General features: G+C 46.4%; 1 protein-coding gene across 2 annotated transcripts in view; it reads left to right on the top strand.

Moving 5' to 3' along the window:
* inppl1a (inositol polyphosphate phosphatase-like 1a) overlaps positions 1-19,303 on the top strand; it is a 202,780-nt gene that overhangs the window by 116,986 nt on the left and 66,491 nt on the right. For both annotated transcript variants that reach the window (XM_073044343.1, XM_073044344.1), the window contains exons 5-8: positions 199-339; positions 6,514-6,604; positions 9,720-9,809; positions 17,512-17,625. In XM_073044343.1, the coding sequence (XP_072900444.1) occupies positions 199-339; positions 6,514-6,604; positions 9,720-9,809; positions 17,512-17,625 (436 nt within the window). The remainder of the gene's footprint in view (positions 1-198; positions 340-6,513; positions 6,605-9,719; positions 9,810-17,511; positions 17,626-19,303) is intronic.

Below are 19,303 nucleotides of genomic sequence, written 5' to 3'. Positions count from 1 at the left end.
TGTACACGGGGAGAATGTACAAACTCCTCACAGATGGTGCTGGAATTGAACTCTGAACTCTGGGATGCCCCTAACTGTAATAGCATCACACTACCATGGCATTCCAATTCTGCATCCAGTTCTGCGCAGGTCTGGAATTATGAGTTTTAATTCCCGCCGTACTTGCTCCTTCTCACCCATTTCTCGTTATCCATACAGCGCAGCCAATGGGATGACCACCATGTCCCATGAGTACCTGAAGGCGAGCTACGTGTTGGATCTGGAGGCCGTCAAGGCAGGTGCCACCACCCTCCCTCACCTCAACAAAGCATTAGTGACGTCCTGCAAGAGGCTCAACAGGTAGGCTTTGGAGAATGGTTGGAGGGGCTAGCCCTCCCTGACTGTAATGTCAGTTGATCGAGTGGACAGCCAGCACCTTGCTTCCTGGGCGGAACTGGGTACTATGAGAGGGCATAATTTTAAGGTGATTGGAGGAAAGTACAGGGGGATGCCAGAGGTATGATTTTTGCACAGAGAATGGTGGACGTGTGGAACGTGCTGGCCGGGGTAGTGGTAGAGGCAGGTACATTAGGGACATTTAAGAGATTTATGGATAGATACATGGATGAAAGAAAAATGGAATTTACAAGGATGTTGCCAGGACTTGAGGACCTGAGTTATAGGGGAAGGTTGAATAGGTTAGGGCTTTATTTCCTGGAGTGTAGGAGAATGAGGGGAGATTTGATAGAGGTGTGGAAAATTGAGGTGTATAGATAGGGTAAATACATGCAGGCTTTTTACACAGAGGTTGCGTGAGACTAGAGATTATTGGTTAAGGGTGAAAGGTGAAATATTAAAGGGGAACATGACGGGAAATTCTTCACTCAGAGGGTGGTGTGAGTGTGGGATGAACTGCCAGCAGAAGGAGTACTTTCAGCATTGAAGAGAAATTTGGATAGGTACATGGATGGCAGGGGTATGGAGAGCTATGATCCAGATGTGGGTCAATGGGACTAGGTAGAATTAACAGTTCAGCATGGATTAGATGGCAAAGGGCCTGTTTCTTTGCCCTGGTGCTCCATGACTCATGTTGGACCATGTGGGAGGGAAAGGTTAGATTGATCTTGGAGTAGGTTAAAGGTTCAGCTCAACATCGTGGGTTAAAGGGCCAGTGTTCTATGCAGATTGTACTAAGACATGGGCAGTTCCAGGATAGATCGTCTGAAATGATAACGCCGAGGAATTTAATGTCCCTGACCTCTCCCCCTGTTCCCGTAATGAGGACCGGCTCATGGACCTCCAGTGGCTTCTTCCTGTAATTGATAAGTTTTAAGCAGTTGTGTTGTGGAGCACTGTCCCTTTAGCAGTAGCATGAAGGGTTGACCACAGCGGATGTGCACACAGAGGAAAAGGTGAAGGTTTATTTCTGGTAGGGAAACAGATAATATCTCTTTGCCCGTTAGTATTGGTTAACAAGCGTAACTTAGAACAGTATAGGCCCTTCAGCTCACAATGTTGTGCTGATCTTTTAACCTACTCGAAAATCAATCTAACCCTTCCCTCCCACACAGCCCTCCATTTTTCTTTCATGCTTGTGCCTGTCTAAAAGTCTCTTAAATGCCCCCAATGTATTTGCCCCTGCCACATTCTTGGCAGGGTGTTCCACTTCACGTGTGTATAAAAAAAACCTACGTCTGACACTCTTCTCCAACCCCCCCATACTTTACTCCAACCTCCTTAAAATTATACTCCCTCGTATTAGCCATTTCCACCCTGGGAAAAAATCCATTTCCTCTATGCTGCTTATCAACTTCTTCCCTCCTACCCTCATTTTCTCCTTCACAATTAAAGCACGGTACTGTAATTGTGAAGGACAAATGACTTGAAATGTCACCAAAGACACTCGTAAATTTCCACAGATGTACCGTGCAGAGCATTCTAACTGGTTGCTTCACCATCTGATATGGATGCTCCAATGTGCAGGATGGAAAAGGTTGTAGAGGGCCTTAATTCAGCCAGCTCCCCACCGTCAGAGACATCTTCAGAAAGTGGTGCCTCAGAAAGGTGGCGCCCATCATTCAGGACCCAGGGTGGAGATATGTCTCTACCAAAGGAGGTGGAAGGCGCTCCTTCCCTCTGCTGGTTTGGGCAAGGTGTAGCTCATGCTTTTCCCCCGGATCAGGGTCACGTGAAGCCATGGGAGCAGGTGGTGAATGGTTGTTTGAGCAGCCGGTGCAGATCACAAGTCCTGGTTATGTGACCACTGACACCAGGCAGACAGTCCCTGATGAGTATTGATAATGGCTGTGTCATCATGCTTGTAAAGGCATTAACCAGAAGAAGGCAATGGCAAGCCACTTCTGTAGAAAAACTTGCCAAGAACGATCGTAGTGACGGAAAGAGCATGCTTGCCTACGTTATACGACATGACATGTAACAATGCCCTCTTCCCATTGCTACTATCAGAGGAGATGCAGGGGCCTGAAGTTTTAGGAACAGCTTCTTCCCCTCACATTTCATGACAAATGTCAGTGATAATAAACCTGATTCTGATTCTAAATGCAGTATCCTGTCGTCTGCCATTGCCCCTTGCCTGGGCACACAAGCGAATGATTGCCACTCCTTTGAGGCACCAGCAGGTACCTGAAGGCAGTTGGGATCGGCTGTCCTTGCGCAAGAGTTTCTGCAGATTCTGGAAACCTTGAACAAAATGCTGGAGGACCACAGTCCTGATACGTCTTGACCCGAATGTCACCCAATACAACCCTGAGATTCATTTTCTTGTGAACATTCATGGCAAATAGAAAGAAACGTAATAAAATCAAATGAAACACAACAGGATGGATAAACAACCACTGTGCAAGAGACAGCGAGTTGTGCAAATATAAAAAGGGGAAAAAAGGCAATAAGTATCAAGAACATGAGGTGAAGAGTCTTTGAAAGTGGTTGTACTTCCTTGGAAATGAAACTGTGTCAGGTTTTCCACTTTACCCTGGTGTCGTCTGCTTAAACTGACCAGGCCTGGGGTGGAGAAAAGCAGCAGTGTTTCTGAGCTGAGCCACAGGCTGAGGAGAGGAAATGAATCATGTGTTGTTGCAGCTGTGGACAGGGCAAGAGGAATCTGAACACAGAGCCACACTTCTCCGAAACCAAAAGCTTTTTCCGTCCTGTGATTCTTGGCTTGGAGGGAGCAGTGAGGTGGTCCCATCCTCTGTATCTAGCTTCCAGCATACCTGCGCGAGGTTTCTTCACCTCCCTCTGTGTGTTCAGAATGTGGCTAACGTATAACCTTGGTTCAATTCTCGCCGCCGTCCTTAAGGATTAGGGTTCTCCCTGTGACCACCTGGGTTCCCTGTGGGTGCTCCGGTTTCCTCCCACATTCTGAAGGTGTACGGCTTCGTTGATTAATTGATCACATTGGTGTACAGAGCAACACATTAAAAAAAAACCACAAATATATATATTTTTTAAATAAAATAAATAAGTAGTGCAGAAAGAGCAAAAATAGTGAGACAGTGCTCACGGGTTCATCGTCCATTCGGAAATCTGATGGCAAAGGGGAAGAAACCGTTCCTGAAACATTGAGTGCCTTCCGACTCCTCGGTGAGAAAGAGCATGTCCTGGGTGGTGAAGGTTGTCAGTGATGGAAACCAGCCAGCTTCTTGAGGCATCACCTTTTGAATATGTCCTTGCTGGTGGGGAAGATTGTGCCTGTGATGGAGCTGGCTGATTCTACAATCCATTGCAGCTTTTTGTGATGCCCTGTACCAAGCAGTGATGCAAACATCACTCCACACAATTCCTGCCTATAGACCCATTTTAACAATGACTGTATTGCAGGAAGTACTTAATGGGCTGTAAAGTACTTGGCCAACCTGAAAGGGCCCACAAAATGCACTGTAGAAATAATGCACTGTAGAAATACTTCCGTCTTTCTTAAATCCAGTAATGTAGCTCGGATGTGTTTATTATTAGAGAGAAGTTATAGGATTGGGAAGCTTTTAAAAACCAACCGAAGGCAATTTAAAAGTCATAAAGAGAGAAAATATGAAATATGAAGGTAAGCTGGCTGATAATATAAAAGAGGATACCAATTGTTTTTTTCAGATTGAATTTATTTAAATCTTACATCCATCCCACAACGTGAGGGAGTAATAATATTTGCGTTATGACTCCATCGCAATGTACAATGTGAATTTATAAGTCCAATGTCTTGTAGAAAGGTGGTGTCCTGTAGCCTGTTGGTCCTGGTTTTAACGCTGCGGTACCATTTGCCAGACGGAAGTAGCTGAAACAGTTTATGGTTGGGGTGACTGGTGTGCCTGATGATCTTCCAGGCCTTCTTTACACACCTGCTGCTGTAGATGTCCTCAATGGAGAGAAGCTCACATGCGCTGGGCTGTCTGTACCACTCTCTGCAGTGCCCAGCAATCAAGGTTGGTGCAGTTCCTGTACCAGACAGACGGACATTTTTTTTCATAAAAGCGAAAATCCTCTTTGGTTAGCGAAAACAGATACTAATGTAGGTCTTTTGTAACAGCGAGCTGTCGTAAAGTGAACGTTCGACAGGGGGCCACCTGTCTTTGTTTTTTTTCTATTTGCACAGTTTGATGTTTTTTGTACACTGCTTTCCCACCCTTTGGTCTTTCATTGATTCTATATGGTTATTGAATTTACTAAGTATGCTTGCAAGATAACAAATCTCAGGGTTGCATGTGATGCCATATATGTACTTGGATAATAACTTTACTTTGAACTTAGAGCAAAGAGGTGGTGGATGGAATGCAGTGGAGGGAAACGTATGGCTATGCACTTTGGTAGAAGGAATAAGGCACAGACTATCTGGGGAGAAAATTCAAAAATCGAGGTGCATAAGGACATTGGAATCCTTGTGCAGGACTCCTTGCAGGTTAACTTGCCAGTGGGTCAGTGGTAAGGAAGGCAAGTGCAATGTTGGCATTCATTTTGAGAGGACTAGAATATAAGAGCAAGAATGTAATGCTGAGGCTTTATAAGACAATGGTGAGGCCTCACTTGGAGTATTGTGTGCAGTTTTGGGCCCCCTATCTAACAAAAGATGTGCTGGCGTTGGAGAGGGTCTAGAAGAGATTCACAAGAATGATCTTGGAAATTAAAGGTTTAAGATATGAGGAGTGTAAGAGGGCCCTGGGCCTGTACTTACTGGAGTTTAGAAGAATGAGGATGGGATTTCATTATAAGGCCTAAAATGGATGTGGGGAGGATGTTTCCTGTAGTGGAAGAGCCTAGGACCAGAGGACACAGCCTCAGAATAGAGGGACGTCCATTTACAACAGAGATGAGGAGGAATTTCTTTAACCAGAGGGCAGAGAACTGTGGAATTCATTGCCACCAATGGCTGTGCAGGCCAAGACATTGAGTATATTTAAAGCAGAGGTTGATAGGGGATCTTGACTAGTCATGATATCAAAGGTTACGGAAAGAAGGCAGGAGAATAGGTTGAGAGAGGTAATAAATCAGCCACGATGGAATGGCAGTGCAGACTCAATGGGCTGAGTGGCCTTATTCTTTCTTATTTTTGATGTTGTTATCGTCTTTTAATATGCCTTGGATATTAGTGTGGATAACTTCACTCACCTCAGCACTGAACTGATTCCTGAACCTGTGGACTGACTCTACAGCTCATGTTCTCAGTATTGTCTGTCTGTCTATCTATCTACCTATTTAGTCATAGAGCACTACAGCAGAGAATGGACCATTCGGTGCATACCAAGCCCTCCATAGTATGTGGTGCCATCCATGTACCTATTCAAATTTCACTTAAATGTTGAAATTGAACCTGCATCCAGAAATTCCACAATGTCACCACTCTCGGTGAGTGAAGTAGTTCCCCCTCATGTTCCCCTTAAATATTTCACCTTTCACCCTTAACCCATGGCCTCTAGTTCTCGCCAAACCTCAGTGGAAAAAGCCTGTTTGCAAATACTTATCTATACCCCCTCATAATTCAGTAATATCTCTATCAAACCTGCCTATCTTTCTCCTACAGTCTAGAGAATAAAGTCCTAGCCTATTCAACTTTTCCCTGTAAGTCAGGTTGTCAGGTCCTGGCAACTTCCATGTAAATTTTCTCTGTACTCTCTCAATCTTACTGATATCTTTCCTGTAGGTGGGTGACCAGTTCTGCACAGTATACTCCAAAATAGGTCTCACCAACTTGTACACAACTTCTCAACTCCCGTACTCAACACTCTTATCTATTTTTATCGTCGTACTATTTTGATACTAAAGTGTACTAGAATACGTTATCTACGGTATCTATATTGCTTGCACAGTTTGTCTTTTGCACAGTGGTTGTTTTACAGTGTCTGGAGTTTTCATTGATTCTATTGTATTTTGTAAATTGTATTGTAAATGCTCACAAGTAAACAGTGTTGCCTATGGTGACATCTATGTACTTTGATAATAAATTTATTTTGGGCTTCTGGCTCGTACAAGTAGTTGTTGGTACAAGTAGCTCTCAGTTGTTGACACAAGATTTCTTTATCCTTGCAGTGAAGTTGATAAAGTCCTGGCAGGCCTGGAAATACTCTCGAAGATATTCGACCAACAGAGCTCACCACTGCTAACCCGACTGATACAGCAGGTAGTGACAACTATTGTTAGATGCCCCTCCTTCTCCTATGGTCCACTTTCTCCTCCTATCAGATTTCTCCCCTCCAGCCCGTTACCCACCTAGCTTCACCTATCACCTAGCTCTTCCTCCTTCCTTTCCAGTCCTGATGAAGGGTCTTGGCCTGAAACGTCAACTGTTTGTTCCTGTCCATAGATGCTGTCTGATCTGCTGAGTTCCTCCAGTATTTTGTGTGTGTTATGCTGGATTTTCAGCATCTGCAGAATTTCTTGTGCTGATTGTTTTGACGTTTATGTTGTGTTTGTTGAGGCTGTGATACCTTTTCTGAGCGATGAGCGTGACTGATGTGTCTAGCGGTATGCCGGCCACCTGCACACTCCACTGCCCTTGCTTCTAGTTCCTAAACTATCAGCACCTCAATTTTAGAAATCTTCTCAAATCTCTCCCTCCTAGACAGCTGGACATATTCATGTCATAAGTCGTCCAGCACGGAAGGCAGGCCCTTTGGCCCAGCTCAGATGTATTCACTTAATGAATCAGTCCTTCTGTTATCCATTTTTGAGGGTCTCCAACCAGAGGGTGGTGAATCGATGGAATTCATTGCCACAGGCAGCTGTGGAGCCCAAGTCGTTAAGTATATTTAAAGCAGAGGCTGTTAGGTTCTTGATCTGTAAGGGCATCAAAGGTTATGGAGAGAAGGCAAGAGAATGATGTTGAGAGGGATAATAAATGAGCGATAATCAATTGGCAGAGCAAATACGATGGGCTGGATGGCCTAATTCTGCTCCTACGTCTTATGGTCTTAATGCCAACTAAGGTGCCCCATCAAAGCTCGGCAAGTTGACCTGTGTTTGTCTTCCCAATCCATGTACCTGCACAACTGTCCTTTTAAACATTGTTATTGTATCTGTCTCTACCATCCTCTGACAGGAGAACGGGGTTGAGAGGGAAAATAAATGGTGGAGCAGACTCAATGGGCTGAATGGCTCCTTTGTCTTATGGTCTCTGGTTTCTGACACCTCTTTGCACACACATTCTACCTTTTGTGTGAAAAAAAAGTTTCCCCTCAAGTTACGATAAAATCTTTACCCTTTCACCTTAATCCTGTGCCTTCTAGTTATAATTAAAGATGCAGCTAGTCCTAGTTTCGTGAGTTTGGCTCATATACTCCCAAGCCCCACCCCTCCATCTACCTGCCCAAGTGCTTTTCAAGCAATACTGTTGAACCTGCTTCAACCACTTCCTCTGGCAGTTCGTTCCATATACCCACCACTCTCTGGGTGGAAAAGTTTCCCCTCAGTTCCCTTTTAATTCTTTGCCCTCTCACCCTAAACTTGCGCCTTCTAATTTTGGTCTCTCCTACCCTGGGGAAGAGACTGTTTCCGGCCACCCTGTGTATGCCTCTCATAGTTTTAAACATTTCTATATAAGATCAACTGTCATTCTTCAACATCCAATGACCTAGCCTGGCCAACCTTTCCCTACAACTCAGGCCCTTTGTTCTGCAACACCCTCGTAAGTCTTTTCTGAACCTTTTTGCATTCAATTATATCTTTCCTAAATCAGGGTGACCAAAACTGTACAAGTGGTGTATGCAGGTTTGATTACTTCATCCAAGAGAGACTTAGATTGGTACATGGATGGGTGGGCTATGGTCTGGGTGCGGGTCAAATGGACTAGGCAGAGTAACAGTTCAGCATAGACTAGATGGGCTGAAGGGCCTGTTTCTGTGCTGTAGTGCTCTGTGACTAAACAGGAAAGATGTGTGTTTAAGCGTGTTATCAAATACTTCTGGTGTGTTGTAGGAAATCTTATTAATATTTTACTGAATGTGAATGAAGCACTTAAGTTCTACCTTAATGTTAGTCTGGTTGTATACAGCTGGTTAAAGAGAACCTTCCCCTGATCTATTAACAGCAGCAGTGACGTGTCTTGGACAACACCCTCCATGGCAAAATGCTCCAAGAAGATTCACAGTTAGACTAAGTGGTGCTCCTCCCCCCCCCACCTTTTTATTCTGGCTTCTTCCCTCTTCTTTCCTGTCCTGATGAAGGGTCTTTTCCTGAAACACGTACTACTTATTCCCCTCTATTGACGCTGCCTGTCCTGTTGGGCACCTCCAGCACTTTGTGATTCATCGAGCAGCTTCACTCCACCCCCCACGAAAGGCGAGACTTCCCAGTGATCACCCATCTCAGTTTCAATTCCCATTCAAATTCTGACATGTTGGTCCATGGCCTCCTCTACTGCCATGATGAGGCCACACTCAGACTGGAGGTGCAACACCTCAAATTTCAACCTGATGGCATGAGCATTGATTTCTCCAACTGCCAATAATGAAACCCTCCACCCTTTTTTACATTCCCATTTCTGGTTCCCCTCTCACCCCTCTCCTCCTCAGCTGTCCATCCTTTTCCTCTGGTTCCCCTCATTCTATTCCTTTTACTTTCTTCTCCTATAGGATTCGTCCTTCAGCCCCTTTACCTTTCCACCTATCATCTCCGAGCTTCTTACTTCATACCCATCTCCCACCCACCTAGCTTCCTCCTCACCTGGTCTCACTTAGTACCTATCAGTCCCAATGAAGGGTCTCGGTCCAAAATGACAGTTGTTTACTCTTTTCCATAGAGCCTGCCTGACCTGCTGAATTCCTTCAGCATTTTGTGTGTGTCATTTATCCCCTGCCAGCTTTCCCTCCTCCCACATTCTCATTCTCACTTCTTTCCTGTTCCTTTCCAGTCTCAGTGAAGATCTCGGCCCAAGTTCCCCTCCGTCGATGCTGTCTGGCCTGCTGAGTTCCTCCAGCATTTTGTGTGTGTTACTCTGGATTTCCAGCCTCTGCAGAATCTCTTGTGTTTATGACTTACTAATGTAGTCTTGATGATAGGTGAGATGACCTAAGATTAGGTAGGTTTGAAGGAATGACTTTTGAGGAGTTGCATCTGTTAAGGACCAGTATTCCAAAGCTGAAGATGAATGTTTGAGTACCAATGCAGATATATGAAAATCCAGAATGAGGATTAGGGCTGAGGTCGAGTGATCATAAAACGTCTATAGGATTCTAATTCTTCTCCAAGCAGAACCTGTTTGAACTGATTAAGTAATGGGTGACTCATTTCTTTTGCAGGCCAGTAGTCAGGGTGGAGATCAGCAGCTAGAAAACCTGGTCATGAAACTCTCAGTCCTGAAGGACCTGCTGTCTTCCATGGAGAGGAAGGTGAGTGCCGATGTCTAATCAATGTTTCATCCTGAAGATCACAACTATTCACATGTCATTCTCTCCCTCCCACCCCCCTCTCCCCACCCCCCCCGCCACCCCTCTCCCCCCACACCCTCTCTGCTATGCTTTCTTCCTTCTCCCCTCCACCCCTCAATTTTCTATGCATGTTGCATACTCTACAGGCCGTTTGAAATGACTATTCACTCAGTCTCTTCCCATTCATCGGTGCAAAAGTGATTGGTATTTCTCTATTTAATCAGTCACAGAGAACGCTGCCATTAACACAAACCTTCCTGTAGCAGCATTACTCATGTTTGAGCGAGAGAATTAGGATTCGCGTTAGAATGTTATTCCTTACATCCATCTCACAACGTGAGGGAGTAAAAATCTTTATGTTGCGTCTCCATCACTATGTACAAGCAATAAGGAAGGGAAATATGGGAGGATATTGTCCAAACACTAAGATGGTATACATAATTGTTTTGTATAATGTATGTACAGTCAGAGCCACAATCAGATCAGTGTGTATTGATCAGTCTGATGACCTGGTGAAAGAAGCTGTCCCGAAGCCTGTTGGTCCTGGCCATAATGCTGTGGTACCGTTGACTAGATGGTAGCAGCTGAAACAGTTTGTGGTTGGGGTGTCTGGGGTCCTTGATGATCTTTTTACACTGTAAATGTCCTGAATAGAGGAAAGTTCACATCTACAGATGTGCTGGGCTGTCGGTACCACTCTCTGCAGAGTCCTGCGATTGAAGGAGGTACAGTTCCCATACCAGGCAGTGACACAGCCAGTCAGGATGCTCTCAATGGTGCCCCTGTAGGAAGTCCTGAGGATTTGGGGACTCATGCCAAATTTCTTCAGCTGTCTGAAGTGAAAGAGGCTTTTGTGCTTTCTTCACCACACAGCTGGTATGTACAGTCCAGGTGAGATCCTCAGTGATGTGTTCACGAAGGAACTTAAAACTACTCACCCTCTCAACTACAGTCCGACTGATGTCAATAGGAGCTAGCCTGTCTCCGATCCTCCTGTAGTCCACAATCAACTACAGTCCGACTGATGTCAATAGGAGCTAGCCTGTCTCCGATCCTCCTGTAGTCCACAATCAACTACAGTCCGACTGATGTCAATAGGAGCTAGCCTGTCTCCGATCCTCTTGTAGTCCACAATCAACTACAGTCCGACTGATGTCAATAGGAGCTAGCCTGTCTCCGATCCTCCTGTAGTCCACAATCAACTCCTTTGTTTTTGCGGCACTGAGGGAGAGGTTGTTTCCCTGGCACCACTGTGTCAGGGTGTTGACTTCTCCTCTGTAGGCTGTCTCATCATTGTTGGAACTAAGGCCTATCAAGTTTGATCAGCAGTTTGGAGCTGTGCGTGGCAACATAGTCATGAGGACACAGGCCTGGGGGGGCGCGTGTTATGGGGCAGAGGGGAGGGAGCCCACCCTTCCCAGCAGCTGCGATCTGACAGGAAGTCCAGGATCCGGCTGCACAAGGCAGGCTAAAGGCCGAGGTCCCTGAGCTTCTTGTTGAGCCTGGAGGGAGTTATGGTGTTGAATGTTGTCCGAGAACAACATTCTAACGTAAGAATCCCTCATCTCCAGGTGAGTGAGGACGGTGGGTAGTGCTGTGGCTGTGGCATTGTCTGTCGATCGGTTGTGTCATTAGGTGAATTGTAGGGGGTCCAGTGTAGGTGGCAGCATGCTGTAGACATAATCCTTGACCAGTCACTGAAAGTATTTGCTTTATCGAGGTGAGTGTGACAGGACACTGATCGTTAAGACATGCTATCTTGGTTTTCTTTGGTGGATGTTTTGAAGCAGGAGGGCACTACACACTGGGAGAGGGAGAGATTAAAAATGTCTGTAAACGCACCAGCCAGCTGTGCCACGCACACTTTGAGTACTCACTCTGGGGTGCAGTCCGGGCCCGCTGCCTTGCGGCTGTGGACGCGTTGGAATGACCTGCATACCTCAGCTCGGAGGTGACGAAGGTGCAGGTCACGTCACTGGCTCTCCTCGGGTTCAGTGGTAACAACTTCAAAACAAGCATAAAAAAGATTTAGCTCGTTCAGGAGAGAGGCAGCGATGTTGGCTGCATCACCTTGTTGCTCTTTGAAGTCCGAAACAGTGTGCGGAACTTGCTGTAGGCTGCGTGTGTCATTGGCACTGAGTTGTGTCTGGATTTTATCCCTGTATTGATGTTGTGCTGTCTTGCTGGCTCTTTGTAAATTGTAGTGACGTTTCTTGAGCTCCTGACGGTTTCCGGAGGCAAAGGCTTTGTCTTGTGCAGTGAGTGTATGGAACTATCGGTCCAAGGTTTCCAGTTTGGGTAGACCAAATGTATGAGATTCATCATGGGAAGGGCAGAGATTATCCCACTGCCTCCCAGCTGCCCCCCCTCATCACCTCCAGTCTCCTTCTACCCTTCATCCTCCCACTTCCCCATCTCCTCCCACCACTCCACCTTGCCCACTGTCACCTTCCCCACCCCTCATCGCTCCGCCAGCCCCCACAACCATCACACCCCTCCTCCTCCCCCCCCCACCCCTTTGCCCCTCCTCTGGCCATTTGAGGGACAGAGTGAGTATTGTTGGCAAGCACCTGTATGGTTTAAATGCAGAATTTGGGGTGTTAGGGTCATTTTTTGTTGTGAACACATGAATATTGGAGAAGTGGTCAAAGTATGAGGCTCATGGGACCAAACTGCACACAGAGTTCAGGTGGTAACTGAGCACGTTGCATCTTTCTTCACAAGAATGATGCTGACAGTATTACCTTGGAGGAAAGAGTCATGGAGAGTTCTGATAAAACACTGGTGAGACCTAATTTGGAGTATTGTGTACAGTTCTAGTCACCTACCTACAGGAAAGATATTACTGAGATTGAAAGAGTGCAGAGAAAATTTACAAGGATGTCGCCAGGATTTGAGGACCTGAGTTACAGAGAAATGTTGTATAGGTTAGAACTTCATTCCCTGGAGCATAGAAGAATGAGGGGAAATTTGATAGAGGTATACAAAATTATGAGGGGTATAGATAGGGTGACTGCAAACAGATTTTTTTCCATTGAGGTTGGGTGAGACTAGAACTAGAGGTCATGGGTTAAGGGTGAAAGGTGAAATGTTTCAGGGGAACTTCTTCACTCAGAGGGTGGTGAGTGTGTGGAACGAGCTGCCAGTGGAAGTGGTAGATGTGGGTTTGATCTCAACGTTTAAGAGAAGTTTGGATAGGTACATGAATGGAAGGGGTATGGAGAGACGTGGTTCAGATGGGACTAGTTTGACATTGACTAGGTGGACCAAAAGGCCTTTTTCTCTGTTGTAGTACTCTGATTGACTTGCATGGAGGGGATGTATTTAATGATTGGAAAACTCAGTAGGAAAGGTAATTACTGCAAATTAAATTTATTTAGGATTGCTGTGGGAACTTTGCAACTCCTACTGACCTGTAAACCACCTACAATTTGGGAGTGGTGCAGGAAGCTTGCAAGTCTCCAACATCGCAGCCCTGTTCACAGTAGCAGAGAAGGATAAAGCCCGGAATACTGCCGAAGGAAGAAATCTGAAGGACACGCGGAACACCGGGTTAGGCGGTGTGCGTGGAGAGGAAAACACAGCTGTTGACTTTATTAGAACTTCATTGCTGAGGAAACCTGGAGTGTCCACTCTGACTGTAGAGGTGAATAGGGACTTGCAGAAAGAGGGAGAGAACAGGACCTGACCTCACAGAGGTAAAATCTTTTGATAGAAAGAAATAGAACTACAGTAGAATTGTGAATCTGATTGAGTAAACTTCATTTTAAGCTTTTTTTTAAACGAGTAAGGCACTTTGCCCTACCTTCCTTACACAGAGCTGCAGCTCTGTAAAACCCTGGTTAGACTTCACTTGGAATATTGTGTTCAGCTCTAGTCGGCTCATTATGGGAAGGGGATGAGAACTTTTGAGAGGGAGCAGAGGTTATTTACCAGGATGCTGCCTGGACTAGAGAGCGTGTCTTGTGAGGACAGGTTGAGTGGGCTCGGGCTTTTCTCTTTGCAGCACAGTAGGATGAGAGAGGTGTCCAAGATGATTAGAGGTATAGAATGGGCAGCTAAAGACTTTTTCCAAGGGCAGAAATTGCTAATACCAAGGGCATAATTTTAAGCTGTTTGGGGGAATGTATCGGAGGGATGTCAGAGATAGGTTTTTTACAGGTGGGTGGGTGGAAATGCCCTGTCATGGATGGTGGTAGAGGCAGATATGTTAGGGATGTTTAAGAAACTCTTAGGCACACGAATGAAAGAAAAATGGAAGGTTATGCGAAACGGAAAGGATAGATTGACCTTGGAGTATTTAAAGGGTTGCAACAAATCATGGGCTGGGGGGCCTCTACCATGCTGTGTTCCTCAAACATTTGAGTGCAGTTGAAACCCCCTCCCCCCCCCCCACATTTTGGGATCTCCAGACTGGATAAGGAGAGTAGATTTTCTTCCTGGAATCTGGTGTTTACGACCATCTGACAGCTTTTCAGTTTCACTGAAAATGTTTTTAAATTTCAAGATGTTAATTGAATAAATGTTTTCAAATCTCTCTTTCCCTCCTCAACCCTCTCCATCTGCCCCATTACCTGCACACTCCTCCCTCAGGTTTGCGTCCCCTCCTTCCCTCTCCTAACAGGTTTCGTCATCTTCAGCCCTTTGTCACTTCCACCAATCACCTTCCAGATTCTTACATCGTTCCCATTCACCCCCCGTCCCATCATCACCACTCTCATGGATCCATCACCTACCATCTCTTATGATAAAGATTCACTTTATTTGTCAAAGCATCAAAGTGTACAGAGAAATGTGTCGTTTGTGTCAATGCCCATCACGTTCCAAGTATATGCTGGGGGCAGCCTGCAAGCTTTGCCATGCCTCTGGCCCCAACATTGCATGCCCCAATCCTAACTGTACGTTTCTGGAATGTGGGAAGACACCCACGTAGTCCCGTGGAGAACCTTAACCCTAACTTAACCCTAAAGACAGCAGTGGCAATTGAACCCAGGTGTGTGTTAGCCATGTTCTGCGCACACAAGAGGGAGGGCACAGAACGAGGTAAGGGTAGCTCAAGCAGGTATGCTGGCAGCTAGATACTGGGGGTGGAACCACTTCACTCTTCCCTCCAAGCCAAGAATCACAGTGACTGAGAAAGGTCAGTGACTGAGACTGCTGCTGATGTGGCCTCTACGTTGGTGAGACCCGACGTCGATTGGGGGGGAGGGTTTGCTTTGTCTACCACCTCTGCTCCATCTGCAAAAGCGGACATCCCCAGTGGCCAACCATTTAAATTCCTTTCCCCATTCCCCTTCCAAATTGGTCACTAGCACTGTAGAGCATTGCGCTAACCACTACACTGCAGTGGTCACCTTGTAAGGGAATGCTGACTGCTGCCCCCACCCCCGACCTTTCCAGTCCTGATCTAGGGTCTGTCCATTTCCTTCCACAGATGCTGCCTGACCCTCTCAGTTTCTCTCTCTTTCTGTACAGTGCTCTAGCTCGAGCATCTGCAGTATATTCAACCACACTCCATTACTTCTACGTTCTCTTTTACGGGGTGTATTTATTGCACTTTTTCTGTTTATTGTGTTCAGATTGCATCAGATCCAGAGTAAGAATTATTCTGTTCTCCTTTACGCTTGTGTACTGAAGAATGACAATAAACAATCTTGAATCTTGATTCTCTTGTGCCCTCCAAACTACTTTTAGCTCCATTAATATCTTCCTTTTTATTTACAAAATTACCTACATTTATTATGAATGGACGCCACTACAGTACTATTGTGCAATCACGGTACACACAAACCAGACAAATCATAACTAACACGGACTAAACTAATACATGGAGGATGGCATTTATCTCCGTGGTCTCGAAGCAGCTCTATGTTATGGGTGGACACTGTGTATTCTTTTTCCACAGCTACCAGATCACAGATATACCCCCTGAACATTGCCAGGCTGTCAGCCCAGGCAGAACCCTCCGCCTTCTGTCTCCTGGACCACAGTTAGCTATTGTAGCCAGCCCCACAAACAGGTTAACACTGTAAGATATAGGAACAGAATTAGGGCATTGGGCAGATCAATACTGCTCCCCCATTCCATCATGGCTGATTTATTATCCTATTCAACCCCGTTCTCCTTCCTTCTTTCTTGTGTTCTTTGAATCCCTGACTTAACAAGAACCTATCAACCTCCGCTTTAAATATACTTAATGACTTGGCCTCCACAGCCACCTGTGACAATGAATTCCACAGATTCACCACCCTCTGGCTAACAAAATTCCTGTCATCTCTGTTCTAAAGTGATGTCCTTGTATTCTGTGGCTGTGCCCTCTGTTCCTAGGAAAGAGCCTCCACACATCCATTCTTTCTAGGCCTTTTAGTATTCAACAGGTTTGAGTGAGGATATCCTCCTCCCTGCCCTGCTCCCTTCCATACTGGATAACCAAAGATGAAGCAAATGGGCTAAAATGCAGCCAGAAGGCTTGGAGCAGCCTGCTCAGATATGCAAATACTGGCTGCAGCCTCATACACTCCGCGTACAGTAGTGTAGCAGCTAGCATGACGCAATTACAGCTCGGGGCATCAGAGTTTGGAGATCAATTCTGGAATCCTCTGGAAGGAGTTTTTATGCCTTCCCTGTGGAATGTGTAGGTTTTCTCTGCGTGCTCCGGTTTCCTTTGTTACATTCCCCAGTAACCGGGTGACTTACCAGCAAAGATAGATAGGTCCGCTGAAGCCTGATGCTACTATTTTCAAACGTTTTTATTTATAAAGGGGCACAAACGTATGGTTACTACAAAACATTCAGATCATATACATCGTCAAAACTGAATCTAAAGCACAGGTGTAGTAATAATCAATCAAAGATGAGCTCTATCGTTGTCTAGGGGATACTGAGTCCAATTGGGTATAAGAGTCACTCAAAATCTGCAGACTTCCCCGTTTCGGGAACCGCTGACAGTTCACGGGTTGGAGAGAGAGAAAAGGAACACTTGCCCGTCGTCCTTGCGAGGCAAATCCCTGCTGTTAGTTAAAGCGGTTTTTCCTTTTGGGTCCAGCCACAGACTCCCGATCCGGAATCTAACGCACGTGGCTTCCTTCAGAATGGCTTCCCGCTCTGACGGGAAGCGCTATCGTGTCTCCTTCGTGTGTCTCCTTGGTGCGTCTCAGGCCCCGCCTCGGCAGCCCACCTTTTATCGGGACTGGCAGGGTTGTAGATGTCCATCAGGGTGGGGGGGGGGCGAGGCAATCTTTCCCCCATCACCCATCTCACATTGCCCTGAGGGTCTGCACGTAGGCCAGTTCCTTATTCCACAAAGGTGTCTCCCAAGACAATGGCTATGTCCAAGGCTTTTGTCTTGTTGAGCGACCAGCCCACATTCCAAACCGTAAGGCTCTCTCTCTCTCTCTCTCTCTCTTGCGATTCTCACAAAGGAAGGGGCTGAGGTCATAACACCTTCCACAGTCTGAAGATGTACTGGTTGGTAGGTCAATAGGTCATTTTAAATTGTCCTGTGGTTAGACTGGTGTTGAATTGGGGTTGCTGGGAGGCGTGGCTGGAAGGGCCTGTTCTGCCCTTCATCTTGATAGGTAAATAAATATGGACAGCATTGGGAGTGTTGAGCTGGGATGTGTGCGATTCCAGTCTCACAGTGTGAACATTCTTTCTCCCTCAGGCTCTGAAGGCGCTGCAGGATATGAGTTCCTGTCCCAGCTTCACATCGCAGTCGTCCGTGTTCTCTCATACAGCACCTCGCAAGGCAAAGAGCATTCCTGTGCAGGCCTTTGAGGTAACGGTCTTCTGCCTTCTGCTCGCGTCAGTATTCGCTGAGGTGATGAGTTCTGCTCCTCCTCCCTGGCCAAAGTGGCAGCTCTTCCACTAGGGTGGGACCAGTTTTGTAAAATCATGAGAGTAATATAGATTAAAATCAGGAGGGGATACGATAGAGGCCACGGGGGTGGTGGGGTGGGAGGGAGGGTGGATAGAGGCTGAGGGGTGGTGGGGGGATGGATAGAAGCCACAGAGGGGTTGGGGGGATGGATAGAGGCCTTGGGGGGTGGGGGGGTGGGGGACAGGATGGGTAGAGGTCTCAGAGGGGTTGGGGGGCAACGGATAGAGGTCATGGGGAGTTGGTGGGGGAACGGATGGAGTCCATGGGAGGGGGAGGGTGGATAGAGGCCTCAGAGGGGTTGGGGGGGAATGGATGGAGGCTGCAGGGTGGGTGGTGTGGGGTTACAGATAGAGGCCATGGGAGGAAGAGATAGAGATTGCTGGAGTTATACTCTTCAGGGAAAAATTTAGGGAAGATGTTTAAAACTGCGAATAGTTTTGATAAAGATAAATTGAGAAGCTGTTCCCAGAAGTTTTCCAACTGTCAGATGAAGATTAAACAGCAAGAGGGGATTCTTTTTGAACAGTGTATTATTGAGCTGCCTGCTCTCTGTGACAGCATTGATTCCAGTTTATCTTCCGTTCAGTGTGACTGAAGTGCTTCACTGCAGTACTCTACAGAAATGAGCCATTCTTATGGCAAAAGCCACATTGGAGCAGAATGAGGCCATTCAGTCTGTCAATCCTGCTCCTTTGACAGTAATGCACTTGGTTGTTTCAACTATGTGAAGGGTCGGTCAAAACTGGAGCTTTTGTTTCTCTGCTCACCTGAAAACAAAGAGAAACAAAACCTACTTAGAGTCATAGAACACCACAGCACAGAAACAGTCCCTTCGGCCCTTCTAAACAATGCTGACCTATTAATCTGCCTAGTTAGTCCTAGCGACTCGCACCCAGACCATAGCCGTCCCTACCCCTCCCATCCATGTACCAATCCAAATTTCTCTTAAATGTTGAAATGGAACCCACATCCACCATTTCCACTGGCAGCTCGTTCCACACTTTCACCACCCTCGTTCCCCCTCATGTTTCCTTTAAACATTTTACTTTTCACCATTAACCCATGACAGTCCTGGACCGAGCCAATTCCACAAGCATTGAAGCCAAGGTTTTGAAGGCTCAGCTCAGATGGACCGGCCATGTGATCCGCATGGATGAGTCCAGAATGCCGCATCAGTTGTTCTACGGAGAACTGGAGCATGGCAACCATGCCCAAGGTCGCCCAAGGAAGAGGTACAAGGACAACCTCAAGTCAAACCTTAAGTGGGCCAAACTCCAGCCCCGCGATCTCGAACACACTGCTGCTGATCGGTCCAAGTGGCGCAATCTATGCTCCAAGGCAGCAAACAACTTCCAAGCCAACTGGCGCATGCAGTGCCTCAAGGCGAGTCAAGAAGGACACAGGAAGGCGTCCGCTCCTGCCCCAGCAGGTGGTGCTCCTTGTCCCATCTGCGACCGTATCTGCGCTTTGGACTTCGGCCTTAGAAGTCATATGCGTGCCCACAGACATTGACTGCACAACACATTCATCTTCCTCGGACTTCGAGAGACTACTACTATGTACTACTACTATGAAC

This window comes from Hemitrygon akajei, chromosome 4, assembly GCF_048418815.1.
Source record: "Hemitrygon akajei chromosome 4, sHemAka1.3, whole genome shotgun sequence".
NCBI classification, from domain to species: Eukaryota; Metazoa; Chordata; class Chondrichthyes; order Myliobatiformes; family Dasyatidae; genus Hemitrygon; species Hemitrygon akajei.
The sequence above is the reverse complement of the archived record's forward strand: the minus strand, read 5'-3'. Positions and strand labels throughout refer to the sequence as shown.